Genomic DNA, 24,591 nt, shown 5'->3' with positions numbered 1-24,591 from the left:
GGAAACCCAAATTATTCTTTTAGTGCTGTTAAACTTCTTATTATGGCAGGACATGTAATAGGACTTCCATGTTATTTATGCTACTGTGATGTTCTGCAGTACATCAGGTTTTCTGAGCCCCTGCCTGCCTTTTTCCTGAAGCATTTCTTCTCTGTTTTGAGCTTCCTGAATCTTAGCAGTCCTCACATTTGAGTGAAATGTTGTTGTTTTGCAGGAGGGGTTCCTCTCCATCCACAGTCTCCTTTAGCAACAAAGGAGAGAGTCTCACCCGGTACAAGGGCTGCCCACAAGTTGCCTCGTCATAGACCACTGAATCGAACCCAGTCAGCTCCTCTGCCTCAAAGTACATTGGCCCAGCTGGTCATTCAGCAGCAGCACCAGCAGTTTTTGGAGAAGCAAAAACAGTACCAGCAGCAGATCCACATGAATAAAGTGAGTTCCCAAACAAATGCCTTCTTAATAAAGGTAAAACATCAGAAGCAAAGATAGTTGGAGTATTTAGTGAATGCGATACCTGAACAAATGGGCATCCCCCCGTGCACACATTATAGAACACACACAGAGTGCCCATGTGAACTAGTATAAACCTCTCATTTTTTATCTTTCCTGAAGATTGTCCAAAGTTGATTCCATGTACAGGAATGTAACAGCAGTCATGTGCTTTCGCAGTTTTAAACTATCATTTTGAATTAGTTGCCTATTGAATAGATAAGCAATTCCTTATAGAGTGTTGAAATTGTAGCTGATTTACTGGCTTTTCATTTTCTGTTTCCTGTGTCGATTCTGTCATTTCCAGTGTTGGTTCTGTGTAGCTTCATATTTTAAGCTTACTCGCTATTTGATGATGAGCAATACATTCATAGTTCTCTAGAACCAATCTCCTAATTGAATTTATTTGAAATTTCCATACTGAAATCCCATATAAAATTGATTAGTAACATGAAAGCAAACTTTCTGTGTGTCAAGGTAAAAATTAATACCAAAGGCATAAGTTAGAAGAGAAACAGCTATTGCCATGAGTGCAGGGGTTTTCAACCTTTTTAGATCATTGTACCCCCATTGGCCAGATACGAAGCAGTATACCCCCAGCCACCAAGGTGGGGGGTGGAGGGATGGCGCATGGCCAGATGTGGAGCGGCGGCAGCTACCATGTGTGAGCTCCCTCTGCATCCAGCCGGGCAGGGTGTTGCATGGTGGTGCTCCTTCCTCGTTTGCCCATGTGTATCCCCTAGGGCCATCTCAAGTACCCCTGGTTGACAACCCCTGCACTAGTGAAACCAAAGCCCGGTTTTGCTTTCTTGTGTAGAATAACATCTTACTCTGTGGGAAACCAGCAAGTCTCCCACTATAAATAAAGGGCCATAGAATCTGACTGTATTTATAATCAGAAAGTATAATTTTACAAAAACAGTATCCAGAACTTCCACAAGATGTAGGTTGTAGCCATGAAGATTGCTGGTCTGCATACTCTAATACTGAGCTCTGTGAGTACTGGAATAATCTGATCCCTGAGGACTAATGAAGAATTTTCTCCTGCATTTTTCAGAACACATTCTTCAAACTTACTGATTGTACCGAATTCATTTTTAAGTTGGAGTGAAATACATGTTTGTAACACTTTGTTGGATAACTCTGACACATGTGAATCATTGCATCTTTCTTTTTTGTGTCTTATTTGAGGATTATTTGACAGACATACATACCTGTGAGCCAATCATGTGGAAGCGGGGGGAAGATGAAAAGCAGGAGTGTAATTCTTGTATATCAGAGAATGGATCAATCCACTTCACTGGTGAACTTCTCCTATAGGGCACTGATTTCTTGGATTCTGCTGAGAATTCCCAACAAAATTAGAAACAAACATGAAGTTTAATTACATAGTTTTTACAGTGGTTTGGTTATTAAATCTTGTCTTAATTAGGAAAAATGAAGACCAGAAAACTTCAAAGTTCAGAGCTGATCCTTGCATGTTAACCCCTCTCAGCTTGGGTGTTTTGATTACTCAAGTAGGACTCCAGTTGGCTTTTCTTTGAGTATGCATTCCATATGTTTAATCAGGATGGCATATATATATCTTGTAGCCTCAAGGTTTTGAAAGTATTTCACCTGCCCTCAATTGTCTGAAGAAAAGAGAATTTTTTATTAGTGTTAAGGATGAAGTTTTTGTGTGATTACAAGTTATTCACAGCAGACAGCAATCAGCTACTGTTCATGCATTCTTCGCAAGGCAAGAAATCAAAACTATAGGTTTATGACAGATAAATGTGATTTATTCATAAATCAGGCTAAAGCATTTAGCATTCGTGGTATGCACTGTAAGTGCTTATGTCCTGAATACCATAATTAAAGCCAAATTAATTAAACAATTGATTAATTAGAATGGAATGATTCAAATTGCTAGTCTTTCACTTTTGCCTAGGAATACATTGCAGCTAATGTGAACTGGACTGGGTAAGGTACCACAAAGGCTGCAACTGATCTGTAATAGTGGTAGTTTCAGTGTGAACCTTGGATAAAATGCTGTTAAAAATAATTTGGGGGAGTACTCCTCTTTTGAGACATACCTTAATTAGTCAGTTAATTAGATGTTGCAGAATAAATAACTGATACAATATCTTTGCTCCAATTTATCATATGTAAAGGGTCACATGTGGTCAGTGAGGTCAGTCAGCAGCTTTTCACCACAGATTTATATCAGATAGAACATAGCAAAATTAACCATCTTCAGTGGCCTGCTATCACGTGGAGATCTTTTTTAGGCATGGTTTTTGTTGGTTAAATGGGCATAAGATATTGACCATGATTTCTGGGTCACCATTCTTGGAGCAATACATCTGGTCAAGTACATACAGCAGACCTTACTGAAAAATGTTTAGTCATGTAGTTAGTCTTCGCAAGTCTACATAAAAAGTAAGTGATGGTCCATATATTTAAAGTTGGTCACTTTATTGGGGGGGAGGGTGCGGGGGAAGAAGAAAATTTATTAGAGTAGCAAATATGAGAATATAGATGAGATTAGAAGAGAGCCTGATTTGTTAAGTATTGATTACCAATATTGTTTTTATAAAAGTTCTCACCAAAAAAAAAAAAAGGATTAAAAAATCCAGGGTGCTGAAGATGATTGCTTTCCTCCTTATTGATTCAGTCTCCTACTCAAATAATGAATTGGACTGCAGTCGCTCTTTTTTTTTTTTACATTTGCAAAGGCAATAAATATCCTTATTTTTCAAGTTAAATATGAAGGGATACAAAACTGAGTTTAATAGTTCTTTAAGCAAGTTGGTGATCTGTATTATGTAGTAACAAAGTAATCCAGCTTCTTCTCATGATTTGAGATGCATATCGGTCCTCGGACCCGCGCTGTTCAACATCTTCATCAGTGATTTGGATGGCAGTATAAAAAGCACCCTATTCAAATTTGCTGATGACACTAAGATGTGGGGTGATGTGAGCACGCTAGAAGGGAGGAACAGGCTGCAATTGGACCTAGACAGGTTACAGGGGTGGACAGATGAGAACAGGATGGGTTTCAACACTGACAAGTGCAAGGTACTGCACCTGGGGAGGAAGAACCAGCAGCATACCTACAGGCTGGGGAACTCCCTTCTTGTCAGTGCAGAGGCAGAAAAGGATCTTGGAATCATTATTGATGCCAAAATGAACATGGGCCGACACGGTCAGGAAGGCCAACCACACCTTGTCATGCATCCACAGATGCATCTCAAGCAGGTCCAAGGAGGTGATCCTCCCCCTCTGTGCAACTGGTCAGGCCGCAGTTGGAGTACTGCATCCAGTTCTGGGTGCCGCACTTCAGGAGGGATGTGGACAGCATTGAGAGGGTCCAGAGGAGGGCCACCCGCATGATCAGCGGGCAGCAGAGCAGGCCCTACGAGGAGAGGCTAAGGGACCTGAACCTGTTCAGCCTCCACAAGAGAAGCCTGAGGAGGGATCTAGTGGCCTGTTACAAACTAGTCAGGGAGGACCAGCAGGTATTGAAGGAGTCCCTGTTCCCCCGAGCACTACCAGGAGTGACTAGAAATAATGGTCACAAGCTGGCAGAGGGTAGATTGAGACTAGACATCAGGAGGTGCTACTTCACAGTTAGGGAGGCTAGGACTTGGAATCAACTTCCAAGAGAAGTGGTGCTGGCTCCTACCCTGGGGGTCTTTAAGAGGAGGTTAGATGAACACCTTGCTGGGGTCGTTTGACCCCAGTACTTTTTCCTGCCATGGCAGGGGATCGGACTTGATGATCTGCTCAGGTCCCTTCCGACCCTCCCAACTATGAAACTATGTACATGCAGGGTCCAAGCTTACACATGAATCCAGTGCTTTTTTCAGCATTTCTGTAGAAAGGATGTAAACAGAAATGTTCCAAAATCTATAATTTTGGCTTCCATGGATCTTGATGTTGAAAACGTGCTTTATCTATTAAGAAGCACTCAAGCACTTTTAACCAGGAAAGCCAAGAGAGACATTTTAAGAATGTAAGACTCAGACTGAAAATGGTCACGTGGTTATGATAAAAATGGTCACTAGGACAAGCCAATATTCCCTTTTTCTATAACTTCTTTATCTACTCTTCTGGACATTTCTGAAAATGTTTTCTTCTTTTTTTTTCTAATTGTGGGAACACTAAATCATTGTTTTTACTCGCTTAAGCTAAAACCTTTTATTTGACATTTCAGATGGGTATATATTTTTATGGGGGGGTATAGAACACCTTGAAAATTATAGGCTCTTTATCTGTAACAATGTGGGAAAATTCTGTTAAGAGTGACAAAGGAAAAACAGTAGCTGTACAGGATGAACTTCTGATGCATTAAATCGTGCACATGATGCAAAACTATGTTTCAAATAAGAACAGAAATAAGATGCAAGTTCCTTTTCTTGGATCAGGGATTATACTTCAGATAATGATCAATCAGCGCTGAGATTAAAGTGCTAATGAGCACAAGCACAACCTAGTGCAGGGTAGGGACAGAGATTTCCCCGGGATCATTTTTACTCTAAAAAGAAATAAATAGTTGATCTGAGAGGTCTGCTTCTATTCTCAGTAACAAAGAGAAGATCCCCTATAGATTCTTTCTGGTAAATTGTCAGATGCTAGGTTTTTGATGTGGGAAATAATATACTGCCTTGCTGGAGGCTGACACTTATACCTATGGGATCTAGTACATTGACCTTCTCAAAACATTCCAGCTGAAATGCAAATTTTGACATCCCATCCAGAAGTAAGTAGAAAGCCTTGCCCTTGCTTTTGAAAAAATGAATGTGTAGAAACCTGAACTGGGCTTTTCTTTGGGAAGATAGGCTTTGCTCTTGTCAGATATAATACAATTCTGTCGAAATGACAGCTTGTTTCCTTGTAGAGTCCTTTGATCACCATTTTAGAACTTAATTTTGCCCAGTAAAAAGAATAGTATTTCTAAGAACACCAGTTAGACATATTGTAGCAGATAGTGAAAGACCAAACCTGTAACAAAAATCTTATTGTTTGGCTCCTGATGTTATTTGTGTATCTCTGCATCTAAAGAATATTGACCTTGCCACTTAAGATGCAATTTTGGTATAAATAATATAAACACAAGGCCACTGGCAAATGTCTAAACTCAGGAAAACCATAGCCAATTATATTATAAACCAATTATATCGATGGGGGTAGAAAATATACATAGTTTGTTCCTTTAGAAGTGGCTTTACCACAATGCAAAAAGTGGTCAGAATCCAAGGCCTGTTGAACCTTGAGCCAGAACTCGCATTGGTTTCAGTAGAAACAAGATTTCATGTGATTGATAAAGGAACCTTTCTTTGTGTTACAAAATTGTATTGATATTTTTCTAACAGTTAGCTATGACTAACACTAGCCATCTCAGTTGGCTAATGATAAACTTTGTATCAGTGAGGTAAACAACAGCCAAGTTAAAAGACAGTTTACAGTGCACATGAATATTCCCAATGCTACTTTACAACGTCAGGATTAAAGGAGGAGGCCTTAATCCTCATTTTTCACTACAGGCTGTTAATCTGTTCAGAAAGTCATTGCATGAAAAAAGCTATAGGCATAACTATGAAGTGAGAAAAATATCTGGGGAAGTGAAACACATGGGGGCTTTGGCTCATGCTTGTAATTGACCTGTAGTAAATAAAACAGAGGAAAATGATGTGGATGTATCCATTCTCGATATAAATTCGTTGATAGAAAGGGGGAAATTAAGTTTTTTCAATACAAACTCTCAGTGTGGGCAACTGCTTCAAAAATCAATGAACAGCTTTTATTGAATCTGCAAGCCCCTGGACTAGACCTTCAACTGCAGTGAACTGTTGTAGCTCCATTGAGCTCACTGTAGCTGGATATCAGGTTCTCCATCTTCTCTCTGTGTGTGATCCCCATGAGCAGCAAGTATAGGGTGAGGAGATGCCCATAGCACATTTCCAATATTAAACATTCGTACTCATATGTTTTTTAACAAGGTCATAGCATTCAGGCCTGCGAAACCTGGAATTTCTATAGACAAAGTTCTTACTGAGAAGTAGTACCTATGCTTAGTTTGTAAAAGGAATGATTTTGAAGGGACAGTCCTGACTTTCTGGGAATTTTGTGGTGAATGTATTAAATAGAAGACATTTTAAAAAATACAGGCATACTGCTTATCCAAACACTGATAGTAGCATGGTTAACTAGTAACATGAGAAAACTAGTTAAAGTGCATTGGCAATTAGTTGTCAGGGTGGTCTCAGGACTGTTTGCTCAGCTGATGTTAGACTCTAGGGGCACTTGTACATGTGACAGGGTTTAGTCCTCAGGATTTTATTCTATGCCCCCTAAAATGAAACAGTGGGGCATAGAATAAAACCCTGAGGACTAAACCGTTTCAATTTTTCTGTCATGTTACGGCAAGGGACCCTATACTTTTTTTTTTCTTTTCTCTTTTTTGGAGTCAAAGCCTGCCTGTGGCCTGGAGGGGGGCAGTGAAGGTGCCCCCCAGAACCACCCCGGTGGACTGCTAGTAGGCTGGGTGCTGCCCCAGCTTGGAGACGGCATCTGGCCTGATCCAACTGTTCCCTGAGCCAACCTGAGGAGCATCACCCAGCAGGACCAGGGCCGCCTGCAGCTCAGGGCCCTCATGGGCTGCCAGCAGCTCATGCCCTGGCCATGGGAAGGCTGTAGGGGGGCAGCTGGGTTAGCTGGCAGCTGGAGAAGGTGGCGGGGATGGTGCATGGAGTGCTGTAAAACACAGGTAGGCTTCAAGCTGACAGGATGCTGCCCCTGCTTAGAGGCACCCAATCCAACACTTCCCCAAGCCCACCTGGCTTTCCATCACCCCATGCATCATTCATTTCACCTTCTCCAGCTGCCAGCACACCCAGCTGGCCCCTGGGGCAGTGCAGGGAGGAGGCAGAAAGGTGGCTGTGTGTGCTAGAGAAGGTGACGGGAATGGTGTACAAGGTGCTGGAAGCCCAGGTAGGCTTGGGAAAGCTAGGAGCCCACCTGGGCAGCCCTGTGCCATATACACCATCCCTGCTGCCTTCTGCTGTCTAGGTAAAGGAAGAAGCAGTGAGGGGCCCAATTATTTTTTTTTTCTGCAGAACCTTCCTGCATCTCCTTTGGCCAGGGGGCAAGCTGACAGCTGCATTGTTGCAATTTGCGATGTTGCAAACTAAACTACATCTGGATATAGTTTAGTTTGCAATGATGCAAATTTCTCTAAAACTGCCAAAACTGGTGCATTGTATTGTGTGACGCGGTTAAGCCACACAAATAACATTTTCATCACGTGTACCTTGTGACAACCGTCACATGTACAAGTGCCTTAGGTGATAAGAATAGATAGGGAACTCCTGCTTAGAGTCAGAAGTGCCCTAACCACTAGATTATACTCAGGCTCCCTTTTGCTTCCTCCTCTTCTGGCACCATTCCTCTTGCATTCTTGGCTGCAGTGGGCCAGCTTCAGTAGGAGAGATTTCCACCTAGCCTAGGCTATAGCTTTGTGTTTAGGGAAGATGGGAAATGGGAGGGGAAAAATGTGGGTTTGAATCCTCTTGTATTTAAGCCATTCAAGTTCTGGAAGCAATAAATGTATGAGACGGTACCTTCAAGTTCACTCAGTGCTGTGTATGTTTATACAGACATTTCATTTAAATTGACTCAGGAAATTTTGGATTTTACAAAAGCTTTTCATTGTACAGGATACATGAAAGCAGTACATGCAACTGAAACATCTATAAAAGGCCTATGTTCAGTGGCCAGATTATTTACTCACTCTCCCATCTTCCTGTACAGCTAAGCAGGTATGATAGTCTTTGATGTCTTCTCTGGTTGGACTCTTGCATTTATACAAAAGGGCCTATTTCTCTAAATATTTCCTCTCCTGCCACCACCGTTTACTTTGGCTCATGTATATTACTTACAGTTTCATTTCCTGAAAACAGAAGAATAAAAATAATATGGGTTCCATTAGTTTAAAACCATTCTCTGAGTAGCTATCAATTGGAATAAACTATAAAATGTACATAAGCTAGTTTTGAGAAAACCAGTTGTACAATTCTTATTTATTCATTGATTTAAACATGGTTTTATTATTATTTTTAGTCTCATTAGAGATCAAATAAAAACTCCTTTTTTCAAAACTAATATTACATGTTCATACCAGAAGAAAGTCGTATTCATTCTTTGTGTCAATATCTACGTGTTTGACTGTAGATTCAAAAACAAAATTATTGGGCAAGTTGGAAGTCATCTGGATGACAGAAGCAGTACAGACATCTGTGGAAAAGACAGATTTCATTGGGCTTTGGACGAGTTTCTGTTTTCTGTGATATGAACGCAGCCTTAAAGTGAGAGGGTTCAGATTAGAAATATGGTGTGTAACCCTGGTGTCATTACAACGATCATAATTATTATAGTCTGAGGTTTTTGATGGTTTGGAGAATTTTTTCAGGGTAGTACCAGGAAGTATCATTTATTTATTTATTTTTAATGTAAGTGGATTGAAGAGCCTTAGAGTAAATGTAGTGCATAAGACATTTTCTAATTTAATGTGATGGTACCAAATTGTCTATCACCACAGTGGCAAAATGCGAACAGGGGGAAGGGGCACAGAAAGATGGAGAATGGGCAACATTGCTAGCCTAGTAGATTGGACACATCTAGGAGTCAGGGAAAACTTGTTTTCATCCTTAACTCTATCATCAGTTCACGATGTGGCTATGGGAAAGTTATTGCCGTATTTTTATTTCTTCATAAAAAAAACAGTAATGCTTTGTGACACAAATAATACATTTCTTTTTTGAGTGATTATCCATGCACACATTCTCAACCTGGTTGGCAAAAGTGTTTGATTAGAAACTTTTTGCCTTAGCAAAAAAAATATTCTTAGAAGTTTCTTCTTTGGGCTTGAGCCCTTTCTGGCTTTCCACTGCTTCAACTTTTACCATACCACATGCCACTGCCATCTGGGGGAATCATCTTCCCTTCACTGGCTCCCCTTTTGGGGTATCAAAAATGAAAGCCTGTTTTCTTTCTTTTACTTTTGAAGTATCCATGCTGTGGTTTCTTCCTGCCCTCCAGGGTTTAAACTATGCCTGTAACCAGATCTCTTTGGTGTTTAGGCGAATGCCTGGGAAATATTGCACATGTAGATTCATTACATCCAGGACATGCCAAAACTTTGAGAGAGAAATCAGGGGAGGCTGTTTGTTTTTTGTGATATCTTTAATTGGACCATCTTTTAGTTGACGAGATGTTAGGTTAGCTTTGCGGCATAAACTACCTTTCTTCATGTCTGGGAAAGCAGCATATGCAAACTAAGTTAAACAAAAGGAAAAAATTGGCTTGTATTTAACTCCAAGTAAATAAAAGCAGTCACTTAGGCTAGGGACAGACATTACACATAAACCAGTTTAAGTGATCAGAAACTGGTTGAAACCTGTAAGAGAACAGATGTTGAGTGCACATAAATCAGTTTGAAAATGGCCGAAACCATTTTGAGGTAAATATGGTTGAATGAAGTATCAGACCAATTGATTTGCATCAAACCAGTTTATGCAATGTCCATCCCAGACCCTTTGCTGGTATAAGCTAAACCAGACACCCCCAGCATCCTGGCATGCTCTCTGGGCTAGGCAGGGCGCTCTGCTCCACAGCAGGACTGGCCCCTCCCCTCTGCTCCCTGTCTGCAGCTCCAGTAGAGAATTGCAGGCACAGCAGGGTCTGCCTGGCTTCTGCATGCCCCCCTCTCACTCTCACCACTCACTGCAAAAGCAGATCCATTCCTCCTATCTCCCACAGCACAGACTGTAGCTAGCATGTGGTATGCTAGCTAATGCTTTGCAAGTCAGATTGGACAGTGTCTGCTTAGGGCTTTTTGGAGGCAATCAACAGCTCAGAGAGTAGTGTCCCGGCATTCCTTCCTTTGGAAAAGGCTGACAAGATTGTTTGGGTAAATCTGATATCTTTTATTAGACAAACTAAATATTGCAAAGATTGAATCAGTTCAGGCTCAGGCTTTTTGAATGTCTGTCCCTAGCCTTAAGGATTGGAAGATGACTGTGAAGTGGAAGCTTCTCTCTTTCCTTCTCAGACCTGAAGCTTTTCTAACAGATCTCCCAACTATACAGATAGTCCAATAAAAGATATCACAAAAAAACCCTTGCCTCTCATACATTTCCTGGACCCTTGTATTTACAGCAGTGCTCCAGACCTATTACAACTGTAAAACTCAGTTTCATTTATACCTCATGGAGAAGTGCCCAAGATCTGTTTCTGACCCAGACCTCAGAGACTTGGATGGGTATTGCATGTTTTCCAGCACAAGTGTTCACAGAGGTCTTGCATATCCTCATCTCCAGAGGGATCAGTAGCAGGCTGTGCCTCTAAGATTGATTCCTAAGAGAAGTCTGTGGTCCAGGACCTTTTGAAGGGAAGCATACTTCTTCCCTGCCTTCTCTTCCTAAGTCTGAGACTGAGGCCCCATTAAAATACCAGTGAAGCTTATGGAGGCTTCAGCACAACTGTTCTAGCACCATCTTGTGGCTCCATTGGTGGAACAAACAGATACCAGAGGCAAATGACCTAGATGCTTCTCTGAATTTCATTAATGGAGCAGTTTAGTGGTTCCAAATTCAATTCCTGTACCCAAATCCCTAGCTTTATACAGTCAGGATACTAAAGGACTGCCTGCAGCATCTTGCTCCCATTTTCCAACATTGTTATTAGGGCTGTGCGAAGTTATGGGTGCTGATTCGATTCGGAGGAAATTCGGCCCAATTTCAGTGGCCGAATCTCCAAATCCGAATCAAATAAGGGCACCAATAAAGAGGTCCGAATTGATTCAAAGCTCTCCAAATCTTCAGAAAGGATTTGGAGAGCTTCAATAATTTGGGCAGCCCCTGCCTGCTGCAGCAGGGAGCTGGAGCCAGACACCATGCCAGTAAGTAGGGGACGGGGGAGGGGGGGGCTGGAGGAGGGGAGAGGGGACCCTGGGGGGACCTCTGCCAGGCCCCATCCTCTGCCTCCTCCCGTGGTTGCCTGCCCAACCCAGTTCTCGGTGCTTTAAAAAAAACTCCGATCACCGGGTGCTGCTGGGCGCGGGGGCGACCCTTGCTGCCCCCCACTACCCCACGTAGCATGGGGGGCTCTGCCATGAGCCCCCCAACCCTACCCATTCCTCCAGGCCCCCCCACAGCTGCCCCACCTGCCCGACATCCGGCCCTTTAAGAAAAAAACAACAACCCCCTCCCCCACCTGGACTCACTGGTGTCTGCAGCGGTCTCAAGGCTTCGGGGGGGGGCTCATGGAAGAGCTCCCCCCATGTAGTGTGGGGAAGTGGGGGGGCAGCAGGAATCACCCCCCACCCGGCAGGAACTGGTGAATTTGGGGGGGGGGGGTTCTTAAAGGGCCGGAGCTGGGGTGGACAGAGCAGCCATAGGGGGACTGGGACAGTGGGGGGGGGGTCACAGGGCTCGTAACAGAGCCCCCCATGCAGCCTGGGGCAGTGCGGATCACCTTCCTACCCAGCAGTACCCGGTGAGATGGGGCTTTTTTTTTTTTCTTTTCAAAGTGCCAGGAGCTAGGCCAGGTGGGACAGCCATTGCTAGGAGAGTGGGCAGAACCCAAATCTCGGAATCAGATTTGGCTGAATCAATTCAGGACAGTGATTCAAATCACCGAATCGAATCACTGTCCCCCGTATCAGCCGAATCTGAATCTGAAGCAAATACTAGTAGCTTTGCAGAGGCCTAATTGTTATCACCTACTTCATTGACCACAGCACTGAAAACCTTTATATTGCTTTCTGAATTAATGGTAGATAATATCATCCAGCTCAGTTAATGAGATCCCCCTTTATAGCTTTGGAAGTGTAGGAAATTATTCTACAGTAGTTACTTTCTGATTATGAAATGGCATTCTGTCTTGGATACAAGAAAGCTCAATATCTTAATTTTCAGGTTCAAGTTCAACATGGTCATTCTGGTGACCATAACCTCTTCTCAGAAGGAGAGCTTGTTCACATCTCTGGATTTTTCAGGAACTATTTCCACCAGATTCATACTGAAAATGACTCTCATTCATGGTGGGTCAGGACTTGTATGAGCATGAAGTCCTCCTATTCAGCCTTACACCCATCCATGACCATCAAAATTTCATAGATTTCATAGACATTAGGGCTGGAAGGGACCTCGGGAGATCATCGAGTCCAGCCCCCCGCCCAAAGGGCAGGAAGTCAGCTGGGTTCATAGGATCCCAGCAAGATAAGCATCCAGTTTCATCTTGAAGGTGTTCAATGAAGGCGCTTGAACAACCTCCGGCGGCAGGCTGTTCCAGACCTTGGGGGCTCGGACACTAAAGAAATTCTTCCTTATGTCCAGCCTGAAACGATCTTGTAGTAATTTGTGACCATTCGACCTCGTCATCCCTTGGGGCACTCTGGTGAACAAACGTTCCCCCAGCCAGATACTGGTGGTCACCCCTGATAAACTTGTAGGTGTCCATCAGATCACCCCTGAGCCTGCGCTTTTCCAGGCTAAAGAGCCCCAGGGCTCTCAGCCTGTCATCGTAGGGTCTGCTTCCCTGACCTCTGATCATGTGCATGGCTCTTCTCTGGACTCTCACAAGCTCCTCCACATCCTTTTTGAATTGTGGAGCCCAAAACTGGACGCAGTACTCCAGCTGCAGCCTCACTAAGGCCGAGTACAGGGGGAGAATGACGTCCCGGGATTTGCTTGAGAAGCATCTATGGATGCAAGCCAGCATTTTGGTTGCTTTACTAGCCGCAGCATCGCATTGCAGGTTCATATTCATCTTGTGGTCAATGATGACCCCCAAGTCTCTTTCTTCCATAGTGCTAGCCAACACAGCACTGCCGAGCCTATAAGGATGCTGCAGGTTTTTTTTCCCAAGGTGGAGAACCTTGCATTTATTGGCATTGAACACCATCAGATTCTCATCCGCCCACTTGCTGAGCCTGTCCAGGTCAGCCTGGATCATCCGCCTGTCTTCTGGTGTGGATGCTTTGCCCCAAAGTTTGGTGTCATCTGCGAACTTGGCCAGTCCGCTTCTGACTCCAGTGTCCACATCATTAATGAAGATGTTGAACAGTATGGGTCCAAGGACAGAGCCTTGGGGGACCCCACTGGTCACAGGACGCTACGATGAGTGACTTCCATCAATTACTACCCTCTGGGTCCGACCCCGGAGCCAATTTTCCAGCCAGTGGATCGTGGAGGACCCAAGGCGATTGGCCAGTTTCTCCAAGAGATGATCATGGGACACCAGATAGAAGGCTTTTTTGAAGTCAAGATATATGACATCAATCTCATCTCCCTTGTCCAGGTGATAGGTCACCTGGTCGTAGAAGGAAATGAGATTGGTCAAGCAAGACCTACCCGCAACAAACCCGTGCTGGCTATCCCTTAAGATGTTGGCGTCCGCCAGTCCATTAAGGATGGCCTCCTTAATAAACTTTTCTAAGATCTTCCCTGGGATAGAAGTCAGGCTGATGGGCCTATAGTTAGCCGGATCCACTTTCCTCCCTTTCTTGAAGATAGGCACCACATTGGCCTTCTTCCAGTCTTCGGGCACTACACCAGAGCGCCAAGAGTTTTCAAAGATCCGCGCTAGAGGCTGGGCTATGATGAATACCTCTGGTAGACTGGGGAGTTCATATCAATCACCTGCAGGTGTGGGTTGTCTGGATGCCAAAGACTAGATATGCATTTGTTTTGGAACCAAGAATGGAGAGCAGAGCATGCCAAACTCTCTTCCATCACATTCAAGTCATCATGACAGACTCCATAACCATGAAGGTTTACAACCGGCAGCGTGGAACAAGATTCACCTCCCTAAGGGGCAGGAAGAAGTGAGTGGGGGAAGCAGGCGATCTATATCATGAGTGCATCTGGAAATCATGTATGTTTGTCTGCTTCTTCACTTCTTTGGTCTCTAGTTTGCCAAGACGAAATGTCTCAGCAGATTCATCTCCCTCCACCATCAGTGGGAGATGAGGGATTTTTCTGTTGCTAAGAATTGCGTGCAGCCTTTGACTGCTGCAGGAGCACCACCTTTTATCTGCTTGCCATGGGACACAAGGAAAGGAATGGTTCTAGTGTGCCCTTCAAGTTCAACTGATGTAAAAAGTCTTCAGTTGAGTGCTTGAGATGTGTACATGTCCACAGTGAAGATGTGCATATGAACAATGCATCTCAAAGAGCTCCAGTTACTGGGGCAAATAACCTCTTTTTTTGTACTTATTCAGGCCCCAATTCCAGTGAAGACCCAAAGCAATATTCCATTAACTGACATGGTGCAGGGCCAAATATGGTAGCATTACAGATTATAATGCAAGCTACTACAAAAGTAGGTCAAGAAAATAAACCTTCTACAGATGTTTGCATGACTTCGTTCATTAGGTTACCCTAATAAGTATTTGAGGGTGTTTCACACTACCCTAAGACAACCCAAGGGTTTTGTATCACTAAGCTTATCAGCATTCAGGACCACTGGTGTACAGCAATTTGAAGGGAAAAATGCCCACATAAAAGTGAGATAGTTTAGAAGAAAGGGGAGCAATGAGAAAATAAAATATGCTCCTTAACTGTGCTGTCGACATGTTCTCATTCTCTTTTGCATTCCCCTCTGAGGAAAACCACCTGATGTCAAACAACTGGCATATGGAATGTTTTACAGATGGATCACCATCAGTGACTAACATAGCTGTATGTGATTATCTGTCACACAGATGTTTCAGCTTGTGTTTGTTTGCTAGCCAGCCAGCTAGCAGACAGACTTTCTTTTGGGGGATCACCAACAGATGTTTAACAAAAAGAGAGAGGATAGCCTACTGCTCTGAATATATGTTGCTAGCTTCATTGCCTTTTTGGTCAGCATCATACCCTGAGAAACAACTGGAAAAGATCTACTGGTAGGATCTGAGAAATTTTCGAAATTCTTCCTTAAAAAAGGAGTCACTTAGCATTAGTTGCATTTGCAGGGTTTTCTCTGCTTTACAACACTGTCATCTAAAGCACTGAAAGTATGTTTGTAATGGTTGCTGGATACTAAAAATTAATGGAAAGAATTTTTTTAATAGGCCATTGCTATCCTTAATACCAACACACTAAAGAGTTATTAGACATGATGCCTGTAGACTTTCATCATAGAAATATTTTTGTTTAATATATGTGCTATTAGACTACAGCAAGTGCAGCCACAGAAATAGAAATTTCTCCCATGTTGAGCTCTAATAAAGTCAGTGGGGCTTTGTGGATGGCTGAATCTGATTGCAGGATCTAAACCTTAGGGTGCAGACAGAGATGACAATTTTTGCCTGATCTGGCGCCTGAAAGTTGTCTACAGCTGTGACCCAAATAGAAGTGCATGTCTGTAGACCGCTTTAACAAGGGCCCAGTCCCACAAAAATCTGAACCTTCATTATATGTGGGTTTAAATGATCATGCTCCAAAACAGAATGCGTTCTGTTACTTGTGTCTGTGGAACAACCAGCCTGTTGCTCTTTTCAGAATGGGAGTGGTGAAAGGAGCAAAGCACTTCCTGCAAAGCACTATGAGTTGCAGCAGGGAGCGACTTTTCTGTCTGCGTCCTTAGTCTCCCTGGACTCAGCCTACCCTTTGTGTCTGCATGTTTTTGGGGGAGGGAGATAGACAACATAGTACCTGATTTATTCATATAACCCACATAACTTTTCCATTGTTCTGGAATAACAGATGGGCATCATGGTCATGTTAGTGCTGAACCTCAACATTTCATTAAGTATCCCTTGTGATTTCTGACACGTGTAGGAAAACCCACATCCCCTTAAGTGACTTCTACATACATAGGAGGCTCTTGGAATATGCTTCGACTATGTTTACTCTGGCTCCTTGCTACTCTCCTGATTGCTGCCAGAAAACAGGCCTCTTCAACCTACTCCCACTCCACACACTCTAAACCTAGAAATATGGTGCTGAGGATGCTTCTGGTCAGACCGCAGTTGGAGTACTGCGTGCAATTCTGGGTGCCACACTTCAAGAAGGATGCGGATAACCTGGAGAGGGTCCAGAGAAGGGCCACTCGTATGGTTAAGGGCCTACAGACCAAGCCCTATGAGAAGAGACTAGAGAAACTGGACCTTTTCAGCCTCCAAAAGAGAAGATTGAGAGGCGACCTTGTGGCTGCCTATAAGTTCATCACGGGGGCACAGAAGGGAATTGGTGAGTATTTATTCACCAAGGCGCCCCCGGGGGTTACAAGAAATAATGGCCACAAGCTAGCAGAGAGCAGATTTAGATTGGACATTAGGAAGAACTTCTTCACAGTTCGAGTGGCCGAGGTCTGGAACGGGCTCCCAAGGGAGGTGGTGCTCTCCCCTACCCTGGGGGTCTTCAAGAGGAGGTTAGATGAACATCTAGCTGGGGTCATCTAGACCCAGCACTCTTTCCTGCTTATGCAGGGGGTCGGACTCGATGATCTATTGAGGTCCCTTCCGACCCTAACATCTATGAATCTATGGATGTCCTCTCCGCTTCTCCACAACCGCTTCTGAGATCTTAGGAACCAGACAGCTTGAGAGTGGTATTGGGGTGGTGCCCCAGGTTTATCTTCAGTGCCCCAGTTCTGGGCTTGATCATGCAGAATAAGACAAAGTGGAAAAGGCTTATTTTTCAGTTGCAGCTTTAAGGGGGGCATTGGTTCTTCTGTCCATTCTTCCTAGAATTTGAAAAAAACAAAACTTAGGTTGACGGAATTAAAGGCAGGTTAACATTTTGATATTTATCCAGTCCAAAAAGATCATTAATCCACAAAACCATAGCAGTCTTTTTCATAACCAAATTCTGTTATCACGATTTTACCAAAGATATTTCCTTCAAGAAAGGACAGTCCTGGTGTAAAATCCTTTATAGGATGTTGGCTCGCTGCAATCTTGAAGGGGGAGATGTTAATAGTCCCCTAATAATCTCCCCTAAATAAGCACGGTACTTCCCCATCACCAAATAAGGACATGACTCTAATTCACACATAATGCCTAAAACTTCCTTTACAAAATCCAGCACCTCAGGGCATGTGTAGATGAAACGGGGGCCCTAAATTGAAGCAGTGGGTTTTTAAAAACATGGCTTCAGTATAGGGATGATTTAAACCCCTGTGTCATGCACACACCCCACTGACTTACCTGCCTCTCTGGCAGGGAGGAGAGGGCAGGTTGCTGGTGGGCAGAGCGGTCCCTGGGCTGCAGGGAGGGACTGATGCTTCCCTCTGCAGCAACTGCCCCCCCCCCCCGGTAGCACCCACCCGCAGGCACCCATCTTGGGCAGTCCTGGGGGGCACTACAGCTGTGGAGGGAAGTGCTGGGCCCCCGCACAGGTCAAGCAGGCAGGCAGGCTCCAGGGGTGGGGGGGGGGGAAAAAAGATCAGACTGGCTGCTTTTCTTGGGCAGAGCCTGCTCCTCGGCTGCTGTCAGGCTGCCTGCAGGGATTCCTGCAGAGCCGTGGAACTGTATGGAGCCCCGGTGCTTCCCTCCACGGCTGTAGGAGCAGCAAACTAAAACTACTCGAAGGACTTTTAGTTTGCTGCACCCCAAGTCATTTAAGGCACATTACACCACCAAATTTCCTACAGTGGCTGGAATTAGTACACGATACACCGCTGAGGTGTGCAAACACAGACACCACTAAAGCAGTGCAAAAGCATTTAGCCTGCTTGAAAGGTTCGTACACACACGCCTCTCTTTTCGTCTACACACGGCCTCAGACTGCAGACTGAACCTCAGGTGGCTAAAACTCAGTTTGAAAGACTATAGTTTTCCCTCAAGGCATGATTCTACTGCCATGATGGAACACTTCATGTCCATCAGCATGTCATTGGCCTGATCCTAGCAACTGTTCTTCACTTGAAGTCAGTAGGATAAGTTGCATCACATTTAGCAAGTTGAAGGTGTAGTTCCAGGAGACTTATTCAAGGATGTATGAAATTATATCTCTCCAAGAGCAAGGCCTTTTGAATATCTATACACGTGATGGACCTCTGCTGTGACACATGCTAATTAGCACGCATCGGAGCTGACTTAATTAATTGGCACGCTTTAGCAGTTTCCACATCAGGTGTATTCAATGTCCCCACATTTCAAAATGGTGATGGGGCACTTTAACTAAAATTCATCAAAAAAGCTTTAAAGTGCCCCCGCTGCCATTTTGAAGTATAAAATGTTGAATACATATGATGCTGCTGTACTTGGTGGAGCAGCCATCAGAACCGCTCTGATTAAAGCTCCCACCCTCCTGCAGAGCACGTGTATAGATGCCTTTTTTGCCACTGCTGTCATTTACACAGCAGATAGAAGCAGTATTTCCTTGTACACCTGTGATATAGAGTTCCTGCTGAAAGGCTTGCCTTTAATTTCAGCAGGTAATCCATGTGAGATGTATAGAAAGGATGTGTCGCTTCAGTTTGCATCCCAGCCATGCTCCACCTGCTGGCCAGTGCAGTGTTCTACTTCTGACTCCCTTTGGCCTGGTTGATGTTTTCTGGTTCTGCTTCATCTTCCCTTTTAGTAGACCTTTCTTTTGGTGGGGATCCTGCGTCAGGATCTACTTTTACTTTTTGCATACCACACAGAACGTTTTGTTGTGGTATACTGTTTAGTTTTCATTGTAGAGTATGGCAATTTAGATGTGGTTACTTCTTATGGAATTAACAAACAATAGGAAATAATCTCTTTTCTTTGTTTGATTTTTGGCTCATTCTTTAGAAGATTGTTTTGATGCAGAAAAAAGGAAGTTTTGGGGAAAAAACCTACTTTTTATTAATTTCTTCTGTGTTTATATATCTAGGTGTAGAATTATATTAATTTTCTATGTTATGACTCATATGCTGACCTAAAGTCCATGTATTTATATGCTAAGCATTTATAAAGAGAAATATCCCTTTTTGTAAAACAGCTATGTAAGTAGTCATTGACATGCATTTAAATAGCTTGTTATAGTACTGAGTATTATTTGCTGATTTAAAATTGTGCTATGCCATATTGTACAGGCCATTTTCTATATCCAGAACAAAAATATCGACCCTATTCTTGAGTAACTAACATTTTTATAACACTTGTCTGATAAATTCCTGCTGGGAAGTTGCATGGTTTAACTAGTTCTTTTGGTGACGTTGTGACTTTGTTAGTACAAAATATAATAATCTTTAACATTTTGCATCTGCAGAGAGATACTAACAGTAAGGTTTATTTGTTCCTCTTTTTCAGATGCTCTCTAAATCAATTGAACAGCTAAAGCAGCCTGGCAGTCAACTAGAAGAAGCTGAAGAGGAGCTTCATGGAGATCCTGTAATGCAGGAAGAAAGAGCTCCCTCTAGTGGTAACAGCATTAGGGATGACAGCAGCAGTATTTGTGTGGATGACAGAATAGGACAGCAGGTGGGGGCTGTGAAAGTGAAAGAAGAACCACTGGACAGTGATGACGATATTCAAACCCAGCAAATGGAATCTGGGGAGCAAGCTGCTTTTATGCAACAGGTAATAGGCAAAGATTTAGCTCCAGGATTTGTAATTAAGGTTATTATCTGAATGTCATATATACATTTTTAGGCCTTGATAAGAAATTTTCTTTCAGTTCACAGCTCTAGCTAATCTCATTTTATCATTTGAAGAATCAAAGGTGGATGTGTTTTTATGCACACTTAAAACATAGTCAAACTCATACTGAGGCCACTGATTAAAAAAATACCTGTTGCACTCAATTATGCTATGTGAATCTTTGCATAATAAATAGGATTTGTATTAGCCCTGAACTCTCTTACATCAGTTAGTTGTAATGAAATGAAACTCGTTATATTAACTAGTTTGCTGAGATCAGTGATTGTTGGAATCAGTTTCCAGATCTGATCAATGAAACGTTCACTCAGTCTTTCTGTTTCTGAATTCTTCTGACATGTCGCGACTTTTGCTTTCACAATTCTGTATATAATGTATCATACTGTAGTCTTGAACACTGTTAAGAGTAGGGTATTTTTCCCCATTAGACAGGTACTGGCTACAATACCAGTAGTCCTAGGTTTGTGTACAAAGTATGATTTAGAAGATAATAGAAATATAAGGTGGATGTAAAGATGCAAGGCAAGGCATGGAATTATTTAAAAATCAGATTGTTTCCCTTTTGCACTGCTAAGTTTATTTTTCTTTTTGTCTTATTTGATGATACTATTGACAAAGAGGTCCTCAAATGAAGCAGATGCAAATATCGGAATGATGGCACGGAATGATAGCCAGCATTACGTTCCAAACAGATACTTGGGTATATCTGAAAATGCAGGAGACAAAAAACCCCAGAACTATCATTATTATCTGATATCCAATCTCATGTTTATTTTTTTAAATAAAGATTAATCTTACAAAATTATATAATTTTTATCACTAGGGTTTCATTGTCATTCTGAATAATGACTAACTGTGTAAGATGCCAACCTGGCAAAAGGAAAATCAAATTACTACAGAGTATTTTATAAGTTGCTAAAAAAATAAATGCATTTGTACAGTGCATACCTTCAGAAAGACGGTGCCCTTTGTTGCTGTAAAATCAGAGTAGCTCTGAATGCAAAAGAAGGCACTGTTTATTTAAGTCAATCCTTGTCAGGTCCCTGCTGTTCTCCTGCAGAAAAGTGATTCTGTACGGGTGAAACAGGAAATGCCTTATGGAAACAGGAAGCCCAAGTGATTCATGTACAGAGGAATGTAAAGGGGGGTGGGGAGTTTGGGGTGGATAGTGTTCTACTCTCTGTTTTTAAAGGGCAGTCTATGAATTGATTTATTGTCAAAGAAAATAACAAAGCGAGTAGGGAAATTGTTAAGGAAGCTTTTCAGTGAAACATTTCCTTCATATTCCCTTCTGATATGTTTACCTTGTTTTATAGGTTTACTTTTGTTAAACTAGTTAAAGATTCATTGTATTAAGACCCCTTTAATATGGATAATCCAAAACTGACCTGGAATCCTTGTCAGTTTTTTTTTCTATTAAAAATATTTATATTTCTAAAACTAAGGTATTTTGAGGTACAGTATCCTGTTTCAAAAGAGATAGCTGTTTTGCCAAATGTAGAAGTTGTTCTAATATATATTATTAGCATGTCATGTTTACATTTTGCTTTAATATTATCAGTCTCTTATAAAATGTTGCAACTTCTAAAGATACATTATCCTTTTTCTTAAAATATCTCCAAATAATTCAAATAACTAAATAGCTGCTAAAACAAGAAAAGGCCTCCTGAAACCTTGCCATCAGCTTTGATAACAGAAATGTGTTTTGCATAATATATTAAGAATAGAAATAAATCTCTCTCCCTCTTACACAGAAAGAGGAGATAAAGTAGCATGTACATTCAAAAATATGAAACAGAAAAATATGAAACAGATAAAGGTAAAAATGTGTATTTTTCCATCATGTGTTTCATTGCTTGAAAAGCCTAATTTTAGTGTTGCCAAAAAGGGATAGTGCATCTTTTAAAATACATTTTATTTGGGGAAGAACTTGTAGTTGAGCAGACTTTTGTACACGATCAAAGACGCATGTAACCACACACCATAGGAGATATTTTTATAATATTGTTCAGGAGAAAGTTACCCCAGTACAGCCAGTGGACTTTAATTATATTCAAATTTGATAGCCTCTCAATTTAATCAAGAAACTACCTGGAACCAGTGAAAAGGAAAACTGGGTTTAAACCACCATATTTCTAGTTGATAATTGTCTCTTAAATCTACTGTATTTATTATAATTTACTCCCATGAAGGTGATCTCTTGTTTTCTGATGTAAATATATTCTGTTTGTATGTTCCCTTTTTTGCCTTCTGATATAAGTCTATTCCTTTCTCAAATAAAGTTTTTTTTTAAAAGATCCCCTTTCAGATATTTGACTTTGTGTAGAGTTAATAATTTAGTTGGTGCTTTCTCTTTTGTATAACCAAATGTGCTTGCTACGCATTGTTGAAATAATTAAAGCTTTTAGGGGCAAGGTTTTTTATTGCACTATTTTTAGAATGATTACACAAAGTCTATTTTTGGTCTCTTGTTTGATCCTATTTCAGCCATTGAAAACTGTAAAACAAATGGAAATAATAACTATGCATGCTCATTTTCCCATCATGGCATTTGTCTTGAATGCACGATCATAAATGATACCATCCTGGACAGATAAAGTACAGGTAAATCCCAATTTTCTAACTCCTAATTATCCCAAATTTGGCCACGTTGAAAAAAATTTCCTTCTCGTTTCCAATATTTATGATTTCATGAAAGTTTCACAAGGCTCTTGAGACTTTTGTAAAACTGGGGTTAACCTATAAATGCATTCTGGGAACTTTACAGACTTGAAGCCTGTTAGAGGTTTGCATCTCACCTACCCTTCACCCCACCCCCAAACTCCAACTTCAGAAGAGCACTTAAGTATTTGCTTAAACATATGCTTAAATGCTTAATGAACAGCTATGCTTTCCTAAACTTTAGTTCAGATTTTCATTTCAGTGTTTTGGATTTACTAGTACAGGTAGAAGTGAAGGGAAAGTTGAAAATAATTCTTAGCTGCATTATCTGTCAGCTCTAACTCTTCCTTCAAATTGAATGTCAGCTGTTTCACTTCCACTACTGCTTACACTAAAATGGATAGGTATGAGTTTTCATAAACAAAGCATAATTAGTTTAAATTTTCTAACCATTTATTTGACTGATATGGATGATATACTAAAAATAACCACTAACTAAAAAATAGAGCTAAAAGTCTTACCTTGCAATAGTTAAGAGTTCAACTTGCATTATCAATACTGTTGTAACTTACTACCAATAGAACAGCATCTATTTATAATCTGGAGTCTGTAAGTAAGCAGTTGATATATACTTTTTAAAAATCTGAAGCCTTTTGTTTAAATGATCACAAAAGTAGTCAAATAACAGCTTTAAGTATTTTTAAGAGTTTGATTTTTCCTCTTTTGAAGATTTAGTTAAAAGAGTTTTTATTTCAGGTATCCAGACTAGATGTAGAGAAACACAAAATTGTATTCTAATTAAAAATACATCTTATTTTTTTCCTGAAGATAATGAGTAATAAGGCCTTCTTGGTAATAAGGCCTGTTTCACCCTGCTGTCAAAAAAAGTCTGCATAGGGATTAATTGGGGAGCAGTTCCTTCTAAATTAGAAAAAAAATGCTTGATAAAACTCATGTACTCTGAGGAAAAGTAAACTAAGAAACACGTGGTGCTAAAATATAGTTTTTATAAGTTTAGTATTTGTTCATCTTTTGGCATAAAAATATAGTATTGAAGTCTGAATCTCAGTAGCCAGGAAGCAGCGCTGACACTCATCTTTATCATTCAATAAGTCATTCACACACCTTCATCATTCACCTCCTCCTCATCATATCCCCTAAGATTTACTCCATGGCAATTAATCAAGGCATACCCTGTTTTTATCTTCACTGGCTTTCTGAGGTAAATATTTTGTAAGAGTTATTCCCAAACACTGAGCCAAAAATATAAATATTTTTCTTTCTTTGCAAAATTTGCAGCAAGAATTAAATCAGCAGAATTAATTTAGTAAATGTTTTCGGTCTTCATACCTGCCTGTCCCATTTAGAGCCACTCAAGGGGGCACTTGTTTGCTTTCCATTTATTTGTTTAGTTTCTGACTTCCTTATACAATTCCCATCAACTGGGTGGTAGTGCTGTTTAACTACCTCATTTTTCTTGATGAAGGATCCTCCTGTAGATAATTATGCACAAAATTCTTCCTAAGTCAGATAATCATCATAGGTAAAATTATCTTCTGAATTAATGTCTAGTCTCATTGACCATCAGTGTATTTGATGAGTCTGCCACGGGGTCTTTCATCTTCGAACTGTCTCTTAGCCTGACTTAATTTTTCTGTTGCCTTTTATTTAAAGTCTCTCAAACCTAAGTGCATGGCCAAGATACTTGCCTGATTCTTCCAGTATTTCTTGAGTGTCCCTGTCTGTGCTGCTCTATCACAATAAGTGTAGGCACACATTTACTTTTAGGGTAGAGACAGATATTCAAAAGGCCTGAGCCTAAATTGATTCAATCTTTG

The 24,591-nt window shown here is 41.5% G+C and overlaps 1 protein-coding gene across 2 annotated transcripts in view; it reads left to right on the top strand.

Annotated features, from left to right (window-relative positions):
- HDAC9 (histone deacetylase 9) overlaps positions 1-24,591 on the top strand; it is a 657,492-nt gene that overhangs the window by 328,484 nt on the left and 304,417 nt on the right. The window contains exons 11-12 of one of the 2 annotated variants that reach the window (XM_059728942.1): positions 215-432; positions 19,745-20,014. In XM_059728942.1, the coding sequence (XP_059584925.1) occupies positions 215-432; positions 19,745-20,014 (488 nt within the window). Of the gene's footprint in view, positions 1-214; positions 433-19,744; positions 22,390-24,591 lie in introns of those variants that run through there. The other variant, XM_059728941.1, reaches the window with a different exon arrangement.

The sequence above is a fragment of the Alligator mississippiensis genome, chromosome 5 (assembly GCF_030867095.1).
Source record: "Alligator mississippiensis isolate rAllMis1 chromosome 5, rAllMis1, whole genome shotgun sequence".
Taxonomy (NCBI): domain Eukaryota; kingdom Metazoa; phylum Chordata; order Crocodylia; family Alligatoridae; genus Alligator; species Alligator mississippiensis.
Note: the sequence above shows the minus strand (reverse complement) of the source record. Positions and strands in the feature narration are given on the sequence as shown.